The 13,026-nt window shown below is 38.0% G+C and overlaps 1 protein-coding gene across 1 annotated transcript; it reads left to right on the forward strand.

The window, feature by feature from the left end:
• The first annotated feature begins 9,739 nt into the window (after positions 1–9,739).
• On the forward strand, positions 9,740–10,841 carry LOC119253447 (trace amine-associated receptor 6). Its single transcript, XM_037520981.2, has one exon. The coding sequence runs from the start codon at positions 9,804–9,806 to the stop codon at positions 10,839–10,841; it is 1,038 nt and encodes a 345-aa protein (XP_037376878.1). The 5' UTR covers positions 9,740–9,803.
• Positions 10,842–13,026: the final 2,185 nt, after the last annotated feature.

Below are 13,026 nucleotides of genomic sequence, written 5' to 3' on the forward strand. Positions count from 1 at the left end.
TCCAGAAATCTCCACACAGCTCTCCATAGTGGTTGGACCAGTTTGCACTCCCACCAACAGTGCACAAGAGTTCCTTTTTCTCCACATCCTCGCCAACATTTGTTGTTGCTAGTTTTTTTAATATGTGCCATTCTCACTGGTGTGAGATGGTATCTCATGGTAGTTTTGATTTGCATTTCCCTGATTACAAGTGATGTTGAACATTTTTTCATATGTCTGTTGACCATTTGCATTTCCTCTTCAGAGAAGTTTCTTTTTAGCTCTTCTGCCCATTTTTTGACTGGATTATTTTCTTTGTTGTTGCTGAGTCTCATCAGCTCTTTGCAGATTTTTGTGATCAGTCCTTTATCATTAGTGTTGGGTGCAAAAATGTTCTCCCAGTTGGTGGGGTTTCTCTTTGTTTTTGTTATTGTCTCTTTTGCTGTGCAGAAGCTCTTTAATTTGATGTAGTCCCAGCTGTTTATCTTTCTCTTCACTATCACTGCTTTGGGTGATGTGTCTGTAAAGATGTCTTTGATGTGCAAATCCCGTAGTGTTTCGCCTATATTTCCTTCTATGTATTTTATGGTTTCAGGTCTTATGTCTAGTTCTTTAATCCATTTTGAGTTGATTTTTGTGTATGGTGTGAGGTAGTGGTCAAGCTTCATTCTTTTGCATGTAGCGACCCAGTTTTCCCAGCACCATTTATTGAACAAACTTTCTTTGCTCCAATGCATAGTCTTTGCTCCTTTGTCAAAGATTAGTTGACCATAAATCTGTGGGTTTATTTCTGGATTTTCTATTCGATTCCATTGGTCTGTATGTCTGTTCTTGTTCCAATACCATGCAGTTTTGATGATTATGGCTTTGTAGTATAGTTTGAAGTCTGGGAGTGTGATGCCTCCATTTCCTTCTTTTTTTTTCAGTAGAGCTTTGGCTATTCGGGGTTTTTGGTGATTCCATATGAATTTCATCAATAATTGTTCTATTTCTTTGAAGAATGCCATTGAGATTTTGATTGGAATAGCATTGAATCTGTATATTGCTTTTGGTAGGATGGCCATTTTAATAATGTTTATTCTTCCAATCCATGAGCAGGGGATGTCTTTCCATTTCTTTGTGTCTTCTTCTATTTCTTTTAACAGTGTTTTATAGTTTTCTTTGTATAGGTCCTTTACCTCTTTTGTTAGATTTATTCCCAATATTTGATTTTTTTTGTTTCGATAATAAAAGGGGTGGTTTTTTGATTTCTTCTTCTTCAGATTTATTGTTTGTGTATAGGAAGGCTACTGACTTTTGCGTGTTGATTTTGTATCCTGCCACTTTACTGAATTGATTGATGAGTTGAATTAGTTTTTCTGTGGAGATTTTGGGGTTCTCTATGTATATTATCATATCATCTGCAAATAGTGATAGTTTGACTTCTTCTTTTCCTATTTGGATTCCTTGGATGTCTTTCTCTTGTCTTATTGCTCTGGCTAGGACTTCCAGTATTATATTGAAAAGCAGTGGTGAGAGTGGACATCCTTGTCTTGTTCCAGATCTTAATGGAATTGCTTTCAGCTTTTCACCATTGAGAATGATACTGGCTGTTGGCTTGTCATAGATGGCCTTTATGATGTTGAGGTATGTTCCTTGTATCCCAAGAATTTCAAGGGCTTTTATCATGAATGGGTGTTGCACTTTGTCGAAAGCTTTCTCAGCATCTATTGATATTATCATATGGTTTTTATATTTCTTTTTGTTGATGTGTTGGATAACGTTGATTGATTTTCGGATGTTAAACCATCCTTGTGCCCCTGGAATGAATCCAACTTGGTCGTGGTGAATTATCTTATGGATACATTGTTGGATTCTGATAGCTAAAATTTTATTGAGGATTTTTGCATCAGTGTTCATTAGGGAGATTGGCCTATAGTTTTCCTTTTTTGTGTTGTCCTTATTCGGTTTTGGTATTAGTGTAATATTGGCTTCATAGAACGTGTTTGGTATTGTCCCTTCCTTCTCAATTTTTTGGAAGAGTTTGTGAAGGATAGGCACTAATTCGTCTCTGAATGTTTGGTAGAATTCATTTGTAAATCCATCAGGTCCTGGGCTTTTGTTTTTGGGGAGGTTTTTAATTACCATTTCAATTTCGCTGCTTGTAATTGGTCTGTTTAGGTGTTCTATTTCTTCTTTATCTAGCTTTGGGTGATTGTAGAGTTGTAGGAATTTGTCCATCTCCTCTAGATTGTTGAACTTGTTTCCATATAACTGTTCATAGTAGTTACTGATTATTCTTTTGATTTCTGCTGTGTCCGTTGTGATTTCTCCTCTTTCATTTATGATTCTGTGTATTTGTGCTTTCTCCCTTTTTTCCTTTGTGAGCCTGGCTAGGGGTTTGTCTATTTTATTTATTTTTTCAAAGAACCAGCTCTTGGTTTCATTGATCTTTTGGATTGTTTTTTTAGTTTCAATTTCATTTATTTCTGCTTTGGTTTTTATTATTTCTTTTCTTCTACTGGTTCTGGGGTTTTTTTGTTGTTCTTTTTCTAGATCTTTGAGCTTCGAGATTAGGTTGTTTCTTTGAGTTCTTTCTTGTTTTTTGATGTGAGCTTCTATTGCTATATATTTTCCTCTTATTACTGCTTTTGCTGCATCCCATACATTTAGGATATTGGTGTCCTCCTTGTCATTCAATTCAAAGAATTTTTTAATTTCTTCTTTGATCTCCTCGTTAGTCCAGTGGTCTTCCAGTAGTGTGGCTTTTAATCTCCATGAGGTAGGATAGTTCCTTGCCTTCTTTTTATGATTTATTTCTAGTTTGATGCCTTCGTGGTCAGAAAAGATGGTTGGTATGATTTCAATCTTGGTGTATCTGTTGATGTAAAACCAAGCCTTTTAAATTCAGACTTGGCTAACACTGAGGACAGGGATCACAAGAATACTCAAGTAGTCATGAAGGAAGTTTTAAATTAGATTTAATCAAAATGGAATTATTTACACTCAGTGTGATTGGACAGATAAGTGGTTTGCCTGAGACAGAAAGGATGATGAAGATTTGCTCAATCACATCTGGAGGCTTCGACTGGAGAAAAAATAATGCTGCATTATTTCTCACACCACTCCAAGTGTTCCATAAATGGCAGCATATATTTCTAATAATTATTTATATAAAAGAATTATGTAATGAATGAAATAGTGAATGACTCAGACACTAACTTGAAGAGCTGCACAGACTGTTATTTAAAATAATAATTAGAAACATAATTAATATATTGGTTGTGTGTTATCACTAATAACTGCTGTTAATTTACAGTTTAACACATTGACCCTGTTTTGCGTTTGGTTACCTTTAGACACTAATTCAAAGAGACAGAAACACAGAACTTCTATCTCTCCTTCTCATTAACAAATGTCTGAATTTAAGTACTGGAGAGACCCCAGAGCCTCATTAACACATCTGTCTCCTACTTTAATCATAATGAGGAATGTTTCACACTCTCAATCACTGGGGAGATGGCGTATTTACTGGACTATCATAAAGAAAGTCAAAACTTGAAAACTATAGGTCAAATATAGTTATGAGTTGAAAACTTTAGATGATGCAAGACAAACAAAAGTTTGCCTCCAAATCCTGCCCTTGACATTAGAATAATAAATTCTAAGAAACATGGCTGTTCCCTAATTTTGATCTTTATCAGGTGCAAGCACATTTATTCAATATTATCTGAAGAGCACCATACATGTGCAAGGATTTTAGAGCCCTTAGGAAGAGACCTCCATTTAATTCCATCTTAGCATAAGACTAGCTCCTCTTTATAACTAACACCAAACATGAAAATATAATATGACTACATACTTCTAATTAATTTCACTGCTGTAACATAAAAAGTAGAAAAATGTGAAAAAAAAGTAGAAAAATCCATTTTTCTTTTCATAGTAGACATTTATGAAATGGGGGTGACTGATTGCTTGGACACCTGCCTCCATGGAATCATGCCAGGTTTGTTATCCTTTTTTTTTTTTTTTTTTTTTTTGACTTAACTAATTTTAAAGTTGTCTAGGGGCTGACTAGGTTTGTTTTAAAGGGAGTAAATATAGAGTTCTCCCTGGTGGCACAAAGGGTTAAGTCTCAGCGCTATGAAGCTATCTGCAGCCACTGAAACACGACTTCGATCCCCGGCCAGGGAGCTGACCCACATGGTGCAGAAGACCTCTCCTGTCTCACCTACTGCTCCCCTCAGCAGTGTATTTCAATAGATCCACCTGTTCTGCTCCCCACTCTGTCTCTAGTAAACTTCTCACCCCCCGCACCTGTGGCCTACACCCCAGCTCTTGTATGCATAAATAAAAGATAAATCTTTAAAAAAAAAAAGGAATAATATATGTCTTATTTGCCAAAAATGTCCCCTTTGCTAAATTGAAAATATTAATTGATGGGACAGTGATTCTTAGACACTGACATTGTGATATAGTTGTGTTAGAGTACCAAGACAACACTAAAATGAAGAACTACTGAGCCTTAAGTTTAGAACATGAGTCTTTCTATAGACTTCCAGCACTTTCTAGAAACCTGACTTTCACATGAAGACTGCTTCCTAGCAAGCAGAGTGAGCAGGTAGGCATGCTCCTTGCTTCTTGGTATTGAACATCTCCCTCCTCCCCAAGTCCCCCAGCTCTTCAGACTGTGTCACTACTGTCTTTCTTCAACACTGTCATACACTTACCATGGTGTCATTTTCCCTTCTTTCACCTTAAACATAATACCAGCATGCTGTCCGAGTCTCCAGTAAAACATAAATACATGCTGCACTATGCATTATGTAACTTGTTTAAGAAAATTAGCTCTTGGGCCTCCCCAGTGGTGCAGCGGTTGAGCGCTGGGTTGTGAAGCTGCCCGCAGCCTCTGCAGCGCGGGTTTGATCCCCGGCTGCTCCCTGGCCACCAGAGGAGGGTCCCACATGGTGCGCAGACCTCTCCTGCCGCCCGCTGCTCCCCTCAGCAGTGTACTTCGGTCCTTCTGCCTGCTCTGCTCCCTGCTCTGGCTCTGGTGAATCCTCTCACCCTCCCGCACTTCTGACTGTACCCAGTGCTTGTATAAATAAATATAAATAAATGTCAAATAAATAAATAAACGGGCCTTCTTTAAAAAAAAAAAGAAAGAAAATTAGCTCTTGGGTCTTCATAATAATACTATGCGGAAGACAGTGTTCTTATTCCCATGAGATGTTGTAGCATGCAAGGTTAAGAAGTTGGGGAGTGTTTGGATTCAAGTGTAGGGATATGTGTTCAGAGTCCATAGCTTTGACCATGTGCTTAGATGCATCCAATCTCCTTGCAAACCTCTCCCTAGTGGGTCTCACTTTTCACTCCACCGCAGCTTCAGGTTCACTTGGTCAAAACCTAGAATTTGTAATTGACAGTGCTATAATTTCTTATCTGAGAACTTTGCGACTTTGGAAATCAGGATTTTAAAATTTGAAAGGTACATCCTCATATTTTGCATATACATATATACTAGTGAAGTATGTGAAACAAATGACTACATTCCTGCTCCTACAGCAGATCATGAATATCGAGACAGAGTGGTAAGAAATGAGCTCTAGAAATGACTTCATATTAGTACAGCTCAGTTTTTACCACCAAATAATTTAGACGCATTGTTGTTGACTCTGAGAATCAGAATCCCTAGTTATGCAAACAAATCCCCCTTAGTTTTATTATGGAGCAATCCTGAGGGTAAAAGAAATAACCCAGGGCCTACCTGGTGGTCCAAGGGTTAAAGTCTCAGCATTACCACCGTGTTGGTCTAAGTGGACTGAGTTCGATTCTTGATCAGGGAGCTAACCCCCATTCCACAACAGACCTCTCCTGTCTTGCCTGCTGTTCCCCTTAGCAGTGTATTTCAGTAGATCTGTCTTGCCCTCTGTCTCTGGTGTATTATCCTCTCAACCACCCCCCCCCATCTCACACCTCTGACCTACACCCCAGCTCTTCTATGCAAAAATAAATAAAATAAATGCAAATCTTATAATAAAGGGATAATTCTTAAAAAAAAGAAATGATCCAGTTTGTGAGTCTTTACCAGCATGCTTCAGAATACAAGAAAGACCCAAAGTAGATATACAGAGAGAGACACAAAGTGTTTATTTATATAGAGGAGTAAGATCAGGAATAGCTAAGAGAGGGGAGAAGGAATTTTATTGGTCAACATGTTGCTAGATGCTACCTGTTCTACTCCAGATAACATTTGCTTAGCAGAGACTGGCGTGAAAGCTGGTGCCATCTACTGAGCAGATACAAAGGTACAAGCCAGAGCTTGCACTTTCAGTCCACAGGGCAGGACAGCTGTAAGAAGGAGCTACAGGAAAGAGATGCCATCTGATGCCAAGCAGAGATAGGGCGCAAGAAATAACTACCTATGTTGAAAAGAGAGACCAGTCTCCAGTGCTCTTTTTTTTTTTTTTAAGATTTCTTTTTTATTTATACAAGAACTGGGGTCCAGGCCAGATGCGCGGGAGGATGAGAGGATTCACCAGAGACAGAGTGGGGAACAGAACAGGCAGATCTACTGAAATACACTGCTGAGGGGAGCAGCGGGTGAGACAGGAGAGGTCCGCAGCGCCATGTGGGTTGCTCTGTGGCTGGCGGGAATCCAACCGGCACTGCAGAGGCTGCGGACAGCCTCACAGCGCTGTGTTCAACCGCCTGAGCCACCAGGGAGGCCCTGCTCAGTCTTTTTAATGTCTGCTTGGCGGCTCCACTCCACCCCTACTTCCCAGCAGACCTCATTTGAAAAGTCAGGGGGTGGAGTAACAAGCTCCAGAGCTCTTATGAAGCTGCCATGAGCATTACCCACTGGTTCAGGGGCGGCTCCTTTAACAGTTTCTGCTTCTTTTTCTAACTCTAATTAAACACTTTCCAATAAATACATCAATTTCTCAGTTTTCAGTACAATTGATTAGATAAGTGATTATTTTTTGAAGATACATTTTAAATATTCAAATCAGTTAGAGAGGCTCTCTGAGCTCTTGATAGTATTTTAGAGATGGTTAGGTCCATCAAAGCAGCTGGTTTCAGATCTTGCTCTCATGTTTTTGTTCAAAAGATTTAATGCTCTCAAGTTGGTTTGAGTCTGTTATACCAGTAGCATTTCTAAACCTGTCCCAGTTGGGTCCTGAAAGTTGTAGAGGGCTGGTGAAAGAGGAAGAGGTATAAATCTTGATGGCTTATCATAAGAGTTAGCTAAGCTAGAGTAATGGAAAATCAGAGCTGATAAAAAAGTGAAAGATATCTAGCTCTTTGTTTTATAAACCAATTTATGGATATCTAGGGTTCAAACAAGGTTCTTCCTGACCTCCCACAGGGCTCTAGGCCTCCCACTTTGTTCCAATTTTAGATCACCAGAGCTTGGCTTCTCCACCCCCCAGCCCCCCCTCGCCCCTACTTGGCATAATATTTCCTTGGCATTATTTTCTTCTGTTAGAAAAAGTCTGAAAATCCCAACTGTTTTGTTTCACTTCTACCTTCTTTCCCTTTTCCTAGTACATATTATGTAGAAATTCTATAATTTTAAAGCAGTAAATTAGCCTATTCTGTTTGTAGTTTTACCTTAGTCTGTTTGTAGGAAGCCCCTTTTATTTACACCTGTCTGTCTATGTGCTGTCTGTACTATCACAAGTTATTACCTTTCACATTCTAATACTTTTTACAATTTTGTATCCATACATCAATTTCTTCATTTTCTTGTTTTAGGTTTTTCCCTCTCTCGAGACTGCAAACTTCATTAGGTTAGGTATCATATCTTTTTGTTCATTATTTTAAAGCTGGCTCCTGAAACTCAATAAATATTTATTAAATGGATGAATTAATTGACAAATGACAAGTAATGGAGGGAGATATAAAGCTATTTTTCTAGCCAAAGCAGCAAATATTACGAGTTACTTTTGGTAACTTGAGCAATTATATCCTCAGAGGAATTCTGGCAACGTCAAGAGACAATTTTTGAGGGCCTCCCCTGGTGGCGCAGCGGTTGAGCACTGGCTTGCGAAGCTGCCCGCAGCCTCTGCATCGCCGGTTCGATCCCTGATCCCTGGCCACGGGCGAGGGGCCCACATGGCACACAGACCCCTCCTGCCGCCCGCTGCTCCCCTCAGCAGTGTACCTCTTCGTCAATCTGCCTGTTCTGTTCCCCACTCTGGCTCTGGTGAATTCTCTCACCCTCCTGTGCTTCTGACTGTACCCAGTGCTTGTATAAATGGATGAATAAATCTTTAAAAAAGAAAGAAAGAAAGAAAGAATTTAAAAAAAAAAAAACAGACAATTTTTGATTTTCACAACTGGGCGGATTTTATTGGCATCTACTGGTACCTAATAAAACTGATGCTGCTGACAACTTTCAATGTACAGAAGAAAGCCCCCCATTAAAGTGTTATCAGAACTCAAATATCACTGGTATTAAAGTGGAGAAATTCATCCTAGACCTTTGCCTATGAAAGCAAATAACATTATTTAACAAAATCAGACTTCCAGGAATCTGAAAGATTATGGGTTATGAATACTTATTTTTTGGAATGGCAATCAGAAGGTAAAATGGATTAACACCATAATCTACAGACTTTATAACTTAAAGCAAGTTCACAACTAACAGATCACATCTCTGTTTTGGAAAGTCTTGAACCCTTCTTTAGAAGGTTAGATAATATTTTTCCTTGTTTTCCGGTGTTCCAATATTCCAAAAAGAGGCAAATTATAAAAAGGAAAAAAAGTGTTTCTATTTCCCACTGGTCTTTATTCCAGTTAATCTTTTCTAGCTCAGAAACAGAAAGTTGTATCATCTGGCACCGCAAATGATTGTGCAGTCAAGAGTGCACACAAGAGTACACTGCCCTTTTTTCATGCGAATGAAGACACGTTATAGATCTATTTCTGATGAAAATGCCTTGAAAAGAGAACTGATGTCCTTTCCCCTAGCAGGGACAGTAGTATCCAGGAAACACTGGTGCATTGAAGTACTATGTTGTTTTAAAATGCTTTTGCACAATGTATTTAATTGATTTCATGTTGTACTTAAATTACATTTTCTGCTTGCTGGTAGCCAATACAGATGCAAAAAATAATTCTTAGCAAGAGAGAAAATGCTAAGTATTAACTCTCATTGTTTTCACTTTATGTCTATAAGAAAAATCCAATAAGGTATAAATTTAGAATTAAAAATAAGTGAGGTTCAAGTATAAGAAAAAAAGAAATCTTTGCCTTAAAAGACATAATGACTAACAGAATTTAATGTAAGAGCAGTGTGTTGTAGAATAACTGTTAATAATCAATGTTGAAAATAATCATCCAAGTTCACACCTTGCTCTGTAGGGATTCCACCTAAGGATTATCCCAATGATTGGCACTTACTTAAATCTGGAAGGACTGTGTGCTTTGTGCAATAAAGCAGGACCACAACATAGAGGTAAAGATAAAAGGAAGTGATCCTTCAACTCCATAATTACTTTCCAAACCACTGCCTGTTGCAAAGAAGAACTCTGGAGGTAAAAATAAAACTATATTTTCATGACTCAATGGGAATTTTTATCAAATATGACAACCAGGCATTAGTCAGTTGAAATTAACACCAGTAAAATTGTACTATGCATTTTTTGCTGTATTTTAATTTAGTATAAAATATTTCCATTTACTTTAGAATTAGAAAATCATTAGTAATGGTATCTGCTAATTTTCTCAGGTATTCTGGTGTGTTTATGTTTTTTTCCCCAGGAATACTAAAAATTAGACTCCCATATACTTTGCTATAATCAAGAAGAACAGAATTCTCAAATGCAAACTGCAACATCATGAGCAGCAACTCGTCCCAGCTTGCAGCCTTGCAGCTCTGCTATGAGAACGTGAACGGATCCTGTGTGAAATCTCCTTACTCCCCTGGACCCAGGGTGATTTTGTATGCAGTCTTTGGCCTGGGAGCTGTGCTGGCCGTGTTTGGGAATCTCCTGGTGATGATTTCAATCTTTCATTTCAGGCAGTTGCATTCTCCGACCAACTTTCTCGTTGCCTCTCTGGCCTGTGCTGACTTTCTTGTGGGTGTGTCTGTGATGCCCTTCAGCATGGTCAGGTCCATAGAGAGCTGCTGGTACTTTGGGCGAAGTTTCTGTACTTTCCATACTTGCTGTGATGTGGCCTTTTGTTACTCTTCTCTCTTCCACTTGAGCTTCATCTCCATCGACAGGTACATTGCTGTGACTGACCCTCTGGTATATCCTACCAAGTTCACGGTGTCTGTGTCCAGGCTGTGCGTCAGCATCTCCTGGATCCTTCCCCTTGTGTACAGCGGTGCTGTATTCTACACAGGTGCCTATGATGACGGGCTGGAGGAATTATCTAGAGCTGTCAACTGTATAGGAGGCTGTCAGGTAGTTGTAAATCAAAACTGGGTATTGATAGATTTTTTAGCCTTCTTTATACCTACCTTTATTATGATAATTCTCTATGGTAATATTTTTCTGGTGGCTCGACAACAGGCTAAGAAGATAGAAAATACTGGTAGCAAAACAAAGTCATCATCAGACAGCTATAAATCCAGAGTGGCCAAAAGAGAGAGAAAAGCAGCTAAAACCTTGGGTATCACAGTGATAGCATTCATGATTTCATGGTTACCATATAGTATCGATTCATTAGTTGATGCCTTTATGGGCTTTATAACTCCTGCCTATATTTATGAGATTTGTGTTTGGTGTGCTTATTATAACTCAGCCATGAACCCTTTGATCTATGCTTTATTTTACCCATGGTTTAGGAAAGCCATAAAGGTTATTGTGAGTGGCAAGATTTTCAAGGACAGTTCAGCAACTATGAATTTGTTCTCTGAACAAACATAAGCAAGTGGTTCTAGGAAGTTGAACGTAACTTTCTAGTTTCCAATTGAAAAGAGTTTTTAAATAAAGACAATTGAAGGGAAATCAAATTTGCTCTTCAGATTTAATAGGATATATCATTGTTTTTCACTCTTGTTAGAATATGCACTTCCCTGTCACTTCTTCAAAAATATTTGCTTCTGAGATCAGCATACCCTTAAAGAGACTTCCCTCTGTTTCTCCTGTAATCCTTTGAAATCCCCTTTGTATCCTGAAAACATCTTTGATTCTTTGATTTCCTTTCCTCTTTGTCTTACAAAATTTTCTTCTCATTTCAAAAATCTCTGAATAGTTTTCACCTGGCTATTGATTTTTCCCCCCCAGGGTACTTTGGGTAGCAATTAAATCAAATGCACATAATGTCTGCTTGGTCTCTGTGTTAAGAATTCTCCCAGCATCCATCTCCTGTCTCCTGCCCCCTGCATACAGCACTGCCATGTTCTGCATGGGTGCCTGTGAGTAGAGGCAGAGGAACAAACAGTACACCATAAACAATTGTCAGCTTTGGCATAAATTAAGTTTGGACATGAAGAGATTTCTATTTTTTTTTCTTCTGGCTTTCTTTAGATGATTCTGTAAGAAATATACTTTGTAATTAGAAGACAGACTAAAATATTGAAAAGATTGATGGAAAAGAGAGTCACATCAAAGACCAATATGTCAAAGAGAGAAAGCAAAGGCGCTAAACCCTATGGATCACAATATGGCATTTTTGCTTTTGTGATTACAAAAGTGATTGATTCATTTATTAATTTGTGGTGGAAGGGAAGGTTTATAACACCTTATTATGTTTAAGAGCTATTTTGCTCATTCAATTATTGTAACTGCTCTTATTCTTTTGATTTAACTTTAGTTTACCCTTAGCTTATAGAGTATTAAAACTTGCCATATATAGTCAAGTATTAAAAGATAGCTCATCAACCATTTTTAAATTTTTTATAATGTTCTATTTCAAATGATAATTTGAAAAATGTGAAATGGATCTGGTAATACACTGGCATTTCCAATAACTGTGATATGAAAAACTGCAGCTCATTTAATGAACAGAGTGCAATGAAATGATTTTTAAATTAGGGAGGAGAAATGGTACCTCAATTAAATCTTTAAAAAAAAAAGAAATGGTACCTCAATTTCAATAGCATAAACTTTATGCTTTTAGTTTCTTAGTGAACGTCTTGACATTGTATAGAAATTTATGTACTAAATAATGAAGGACATGAATCTATGCACTTTTCTGCTGTCAGTTGCTAATTATTTTGTTCTTCCAGATGTTCTGTGCCTTCTTCCCTTTCCACCAGGCTTATCTTTCTTTCACTTTCAAAGGGCTCATTGTTCCATGTAAAGTCTTCTATTCCCTGTCTTTCTCTGTTCACTTTCTTTCTATTTTGAGCAGCTTGTTTCATGGAGACTGGGCTCTGAGTCATAGTTTCATAGTCAGGAAAGGGCTCATGTATTATATTTAGGGGATATTTTATAAGTGGGAATAACCATGAGCAGATCATGCAATTTTTGTCACAGTGATTGTCCTTTTATGTGACTGATTTCTCATCCCATAAGGTTTATTGCCTTTCCTTCCAGTCATTATGAAGGCAGTTTTCTGTTTTTCTAACAACACTGACCAAAGTTTATACCTTGTCTATGATAAAATAAAAAGCACTATAACCTGGGGCTTCCCTCATGGCACAGGGGTTAAGTCTTAACACTATCAAGTTATCACCTGCCACTGAGGCATGAGTTTGAGCCCCCACGAGGGAGGTGACCCACTTGGGTGACCCCAAGGAGATGACCCACATGACCTGCTGCTGCTTCCCTCAGCAGTGTATTTCAGTAGATCTACCTGTTCTGCTCTGCACTCTGTCTCTGGTGAATCCTCTTATCTGCCTGCTCCTCTGGCCTACACCCCAGTTCTTGTATGCATAAATAAATAAAAATAAATGTTTTAAAAACTATATCATAAATTATGGAAAAATAATATATTACTCAAAATGTGTTGTCATATATAAGTTTTTAGAAAAATATTGCTTAACATCTCTCTTCATGTGTTTCACAAAATCAAAACTTGTTCCTTATAGATGTCAAAAAATTGAAAACCTCCAGTTATAAGATAAATAAGTACTAGGAGTATAATGTACTAGATGATGACTACAAT

Source organism: Talpa occidentalis, unplaced genomic scaffold (assembly GCF_014898055.3).
Source record: "Talpa occidentalis isolate TD23 unplaced genomic scaffold, MPIMG_talOcc4v2.1 talOcc4.2, whole genome shotgun sequence".
Lineage (NCBI taxonomy): Eukaryota > Metazoa > Chordata > Mammalia > Eulipotyphla > Talpidae > Talpa > Talpa occidentalis.